At 48.0% G+C, this 5,988-nt stretch overlaps 1 protein-coding gene across 2 annotated transcripts in view; it reads left to right on the top strand.

Annotated features, from left to right (window-relative positions):
- NR2F2 (nuclear receptor subfamily 2 group F member 2) overlaps positions 1-5,521 on the top strand; it is a 17,421-nt gene extending 11,900 nt beyond the window's left edge. For both annotated transcript variants that reach the window (XM_004709857.3, XM_004709860.3), the window contains 2 exons: positions 710-1,237; positions 4,069-5,521. In XM_004709857.3, the coding sequence (XP_004709914.1) occupies positions 710-1,237; positions 4,069-4,343 (803 nt within the window). In that variant the 3' untranslated portion in view covers positions 4,344-5,521. The remainder of the gene's footprint in view (positions 1-709; positions 1,238-4,068) is intronic.
- Positions 5,522-5,988: the final 467 nt, after the last annotated feature.

Here is a 5,988-nt window from a genome sequence, read left to right as displayed (position 1 = left end):
TGCCGGGCGCGCTGGCCCTCCCGGGCCGTGGCCCAGCTCCGCTGGCCGGGCCTCTCGGCGCCTTCCCCTCGCCCGTGCTGGCCTCTCCCTCCCCACCCCCTCAACCATCCCGCTTTCTCCGAGCACAGCGGGGAGGCAGACGCCAGACCGCGGCCGGCGCGGCTGGCCCTCGGCTTGCTGCCCCTGGGGCTGGGCAGCTTGTGGGAGTGAGGTGCGGCGGGGCCAAGGGCTGTCGGAGGTGAAGCCTCCTGTGTTTTGCAGAAGAGTCTCAACCAACCCCCAGCCTCGCCCCTCCCGCCGCCTCTCCTCCAATCAATAAGAAATATCAGCTATTTAGTAGCGAAGGGGAAAAATGCCCCCAGAATGCCACATCCCGTTCACAGCGTCGGGGACCACCCCACCCCCCACCCGAGACAAAGTGGCCAACTCCAGGTCTGAAGCCACCCAGCCTCGAGCGGCCCTCGGAGGCAAAAGTGTAGCTTTGGCCTCCAGAGCCGGCCTGGGTAGCTAGTGGTGGGAGCAAAGTGGAGCAAGCGACTTTGAGTCCCCGGGCTGTGGCCCTGGCGCTCTGGTGAGCGGGTAGGCCGGCCAGGCCCTGGCACCTTGCGGTGTCGGAGACAGGTGGGGTCCAGTGGGAGCAGACCTCCCCCAGGGGAGCTGGGGAGTGGAATTGGTCATTAATTGTAGTGATCTCCTTTCCTCCCCACAGCTGTGCAGAGGGGCAGGATGCCGCCCACCCAGCCGACCCACGGGCAGTTTGCGCTGACCAACGGGGATCCCCTCAACTGCCACTCGTACCTGTCCGGATATATTTCCCTGCTGCTACGCGCCGAGCCCTATCCCACATCGCGCTTTGGCAGCCAGTGCATGCAGCCCAACAACATTATGGGCATCGAGAACATTTGCGAACTGGCAGCTCGGATGCTCTTCAGCGCCGTCGAGTGGGCCCGGAACATCCCCTTTTTCCCTGACCTGCAGATCACCGACCAGGTGGCCCTGCTACGCCTCACCTGGAGCGAGCTGTTTGTGCTGAACGCGGCACAGTGCTCCATGCCCCTCCACGTCGCTCCACTCCTGGCCGCCGCTGGCCTGCACGCCTCACCCATGTCCGCCGACCGGGTGGTCGCCTTTATGGACCACATACGCATCTTCCAAGAGCAAGTGGAGAAGCTCAAGGCGCTGCACGTCGATTCCGCTGAGTACAGCTGCCTCAAGGCCATAGTCCTGTTCACCTCAGGTAGGAAGGAGCCCTGGCCTCTCCTGCTTTGAGAGCCAGAGGCCAAACCCTGGTCCACCTGTCCAAGACTCCTAGCCCTGACTTAGGACCCAGAGAATGTAGGAGTATCCAAAGCAAGCCCAACCTCCCCCCGCCCCTGTTAAGTTTCAACTGTTGAGTGCAATTTGGAATGGGCATTCTGAACAACTGCTGGGCCCCACCAGGCCTGTCCTGGGAAGAGGGTTGGGGGAGGCTGGACTGCATGCAGAGAGGGCACCTCAGACACAGATTTGCTCCAAAATGGGCCAGAGTGAAGCCTGTTGGGCCTCTGCCCCTCTTGCAATGGCAAGAGTGGGTTGCAGTCTCCTGCCCTCCTCCCTCCCTTTGCCCAAGTCTTCTAGACCAGCTCAGTCCTGGGGAATCTCCTCTGTCCCTGGCTCTGACTGAAGCCCTGGCCAGCCCTCTAGGAGAAGCCCCTGGGCACTGAAGCAGCCCTGGCATCCTCCCTGCAGGAGAAAGTTTGTTGCTGCAGGGGGAAAGTATGCCTGTGAACTCAGTAGGAGCTGGAGCTTCAGACAAATCCAAGAGGAGGCAAGCCGTTGTTTTAAAGTCATAGCCTTATTAAAATAGCGCTGTCAAGAGAGTCACAGGGGATGTCTGTATGTAAGGGAAAGAAGAGAAAAAAAGGCATTGGCACTCTAAGAATGGCTGCAAGGGGTTGAAGATTCTGGCCCCTGCCTTCTCCTGCCCAGGCAAACACTTAAGGCATTTTCACACATCCCAAAGCATATGACAACTCGGGCTGGATGTAAAGGTTGCTCGAGTTCTAAACCATCATTGATTGCATTATGAAATCTAATTAGTCTGCATGTAGTTTGGCCTGTGTAAGACATCTGATATTAATTAACTTTTGAGTCCAAATGAGTTTTGGAGGTGTCTGGCTTCCCAACTTTAGGCCACACCTGAGTCTCCTGGCTACACCTGAGTCTCCTGGCTGAGTTCAGCGCAGACCAAGTGCATGGAAATCACCCCTTCACAGTCTTGTCCTAAATTGTCAGCTGATCACTTTTATCATGACTCTGAGCAAAGAGGGGTTGCCGATGAAGAATGACAAACGTTTGGACATCTATTGGCATGGTTTGGAACCCAGCCACCCCCTGAAGTTTTTAAAGCTGTAATCAGGAAACTAGGAGAGATGTGTCAATTATGTTGGGAACAAAAAGGGGGTTCACAGCCTCCTCCTTATTGTTTCAAGGAAGCTGAAAGAACCAAGCCATTAGCTGAATCTCTTCCAGGTTTTGAGTGCACAACTAGCTGTCTTTTATAAACTGCTGCTTTTTAAATCTAAAATTACTAACCAGAGCCACTCCAAATTCTCCCTTTGAAAGTCCTAAGGTAATCAATTAGAGGGTAATGTTTGGGCAGAAGAGTTGTATGCAGCAACTTGGACCTGGATTCCTGGGCCCCCCCCCCCCCACCTCCTTGGGGGCCTGTCATCTGTAGGAGATTTGCCTGATGTAAACGTATAGGCAGAATACTCCCCTACCCTACAGCCAACCTGTGCCAATTCCCCAACCTGACAGGTAGCCTGGCCTTCCCTTCCCACGTGGGGTGGTGGGTGTGTATTTCTTGATATCATTGTTAGCCTTATGCTCTGCTCTTGGTCTTTCAAGGAAAGAAATGCCCGATACTGTCTGAACAGCTACATTTATTACCATTTGCAAAATTTAGAGGCCTGTTTTGAGAATGGAAACATCTCACAAAGAAGATAATGGTTACTGCTATCTGATTGGGGTGTAGGGGGGAGACACAGTACCCATGCCCAGGAAAGGAGTCTTATGCAAACAGTTTTTGAATTCCTGACCAAAGATACCTAATGCTTGCCACAGACATGCAGAGCCCTAGATTCCCATGGAGGGCCTTGCATATGTCTCTGGGTCCTTGTAGTGGAGGTGGTGCAGGTGGCTGTTTGCAACTCTCTGTTTTAATGATTCACAATATGCATGTGTTAGTCCCAGTCTTGTCTGGGGAGCCCCAAAAGGTCAGGTCACAACCTGCACCGCCTTCCCAGAGAAACCTCATTTCAAAGGCACTTATTGTATTTTCACTTATCAGAAAAAGAAAAGTGTTTTCCTGGAGATAACAGGGAGGGGTGCTTCTTAGAGGGACCTGGTCTTAAAAAAAAATGAAGGGGTGGTTGGGAGAAAAAGGGAGAGAGAAGAAAAGGGGGGAACAGAAACAGCTCAAATGAACAGAGAGATCACAGTTTGCATGGCTGCCCTTCAATAGGCTAAACTGACAAGATCAGTTTTAAAGGGCCACTTAAATCAGTTTCAAAGACTGGAGAAAAATGAGTCGCCCTCTTTGGGGAGAATCTGAGGCTGGGTCTTGGACGCCATTACTCCCGGGCTGGGCCAGGTTGTTAACTCCCTGCCCCCCTCCCCACTATATAATTATAAGCCAAACTATTATTTACAGAGGAGGAGGGGGAGGAGCTCTGGCAGTTTGGGTTTTGTCTGTTTGTCTGTCTGTTTGCTGACTGGGACCAGATTCACCCAATGCACTTTTGCTTGGGCCTCTCATGACCTAGCCTGAGGACAGAGTAGTGAAAGCCTATAGGGCCTGAGCTGTTTTATTTTGAAATAAATACCCTAGGACCATCTCCAGCTCTTTCTTTTCATCCCCAACCCCACCCCCAAACCTCTGGTACGTAGGCATTTGCTGGAACTCCGGTTGGAGTGTGGCAGAGCACTGTGCGCACACACCTCATGTGACCCATTTCAAACCTCTTAATCTGATGACTGAATTCATCTTCTTCTTCTTCTTCTTCCTCTTCTTTTTAATTCTTCCAGATGCCTGTGGTCTCTCTGATGTAGCCCATGTGGAAAGCTTGCAGGAAAAGTCCCAGTGTGCTTTGGAAGAATACGTTAGGAGCCAGTACCCCAACCAGCCAACGCGATTTGGAAAGCTCTTGCTTCGCCTCCCTTCCCTCCGCACGGTCTCCTCCTCAGTCATAGAGCAATTGTTTTTCGTCCGTTTGGTAGGTAAAACCCCCATAGAAACCCTCATCCGGGATATGTTACTGTCCGGCAGCAGTTTTAACTGGCCTTATATGGCGATTCAATAAATAAATAAAATAAGAAGGGGGAGTGAAAGAGAAAGAGAAGGCAAAGACTGGTTTGTTTGCTTAAATTCCCTCTGTTAAGAAAGGATATAAAAGGATGTTACGAGTTTGCTAAAAGAAGAGAGGGGAAGAATTTAATGGACTGTGAATTAAAAAAAAAAAGACTGTCAAATGAACTTTTACAGAATGCATTAAAAAAAACTCCTGTGTCGGTCAGAACAACTTGCTACTTATCATTTTTGTATAAAAAGGAAATTAGTCTTTTTCTTTTTTTGGTAAATTTTTGAAGAAATATTGCTAAAAGTGCATTTAAGGAGATTGGGAGAAAATTAGCAGAATGGAGAAAGTAAGTTTTTCTTTCCCCAAATTATTAATTGTCCTGTGTCTATGTACTTCTAGCTGTTCTTTTTTTGTACTTTTCTGGTTCCAAACCAGTTTATTCTGTGGTTCTATAATAAGTTTTGATATAATCTTGGCTTCTTAAAAACTGTGTATCCTTAAAATATATGTTCTGCAAGAATTAAAACTGAGTCCACGAAAATATCATAGGAAGAGATAAAACTTTAAAAGGCAACTCAAAGATGATGGAAACGCACTTACAAGTGGTGACCAAAAAATTCTAGGTGAGGTTGAGCACTCTAATTAGACAACTGGAGGAGCCACATCCACCACTTAACTTCCCCTGCCCAGCCCCTCCCCCACAAAGACACGACAGCAAACCTAGCTTTTTAAAAATATTTTAAGAAAGAAAATGAACTGTGGAATTTATTGGCAGCCAAGGAATGTGTCCAAGACACATGCTGAGGTTTTGAATAAAAAGTGAACTTTTGTAATTTGAATTGGGTCCCGCTTAGTTCTTGAATTGTTATGAAAATCCTCTATCTGTTTGTATATTTGCAAACCCTTTGTATTATAATTGTTGATATTTTCCCTTTTTAAAAAATACCATTGAAATCAGCATGACAAAATAACACTGTTGGCACTTATAGGTAACGTGATTGATTCAGTATCTTAGAGTTTACAGTTTGTGTTTTTAAAAAAACTGAAGGTTTTTTTTTTAAGTGCAACATTTCTGTATACTGTAAAAGTTATAACTGAACTGTTTGGTCGAGTCTTTGTGTGTTATATTCCAAGGAAAATTGAAAGTATTCAGAAATTAAAATATTATTTGATATCTGAAACTTGCTTGGCTGTCCCCACTCACTGTCTACCCGTGGAGAAGAGCCCCCATGAGTCACCAATGGGTTGGCCAGGCCAGGGGCTCCATTTGATTATCCCCCTAGTTAGCTTGTTCAAAGGTGAACTCCTGCATTTGCCTATTTCATTTGGGTAGGGGGGCAGTTAAAGTTTATGGTTTCTCTTAGGGTTTAGGAAGTGCCACCACTGATACAGTAAACCATCCTATCACCTACTCCTTCTTTTAGTTAAAAATGGATTTTCCAGGAAAAAAAAAAAAGGCCCTTATACTTGTCACACTTAAGTGCCTGCTTAGGGAAGGTATTGTGAAAAGTATTAGAAATCTTGAGATCGGTATCTATTTTATGATCAGGAAAAAAATACTCTTTTGTACATTTCTGACAGTTAAGCAGAAAATCGTTCAAGCATGCTGATCACAGCATTGTAAATAGAGGGCAGTTGTTTGGAATGA

The sequence above is a fragment of the Echinops telfairi genome, unplaced genomic scaffold (genome assembly GCF_000313985.2).
Source record: "Echinops telfairi isolate 266 unplaced genomic scaffold, ASM31398v2 ScPeMD7_7409;HRSCAF=8447, whole genome shotgun sequence".
Taxonomy (NCBI): Eukaryota; Metazoa; Chordata; class Mammalia; order Afrosoricida; family Tenrecidae; genus Echinops; species Echinops telfairi.
Note: the sequence above shows the minus strand (reverse complement) of the source record. Positions and strands in the feature narration are given on the sequence as shown.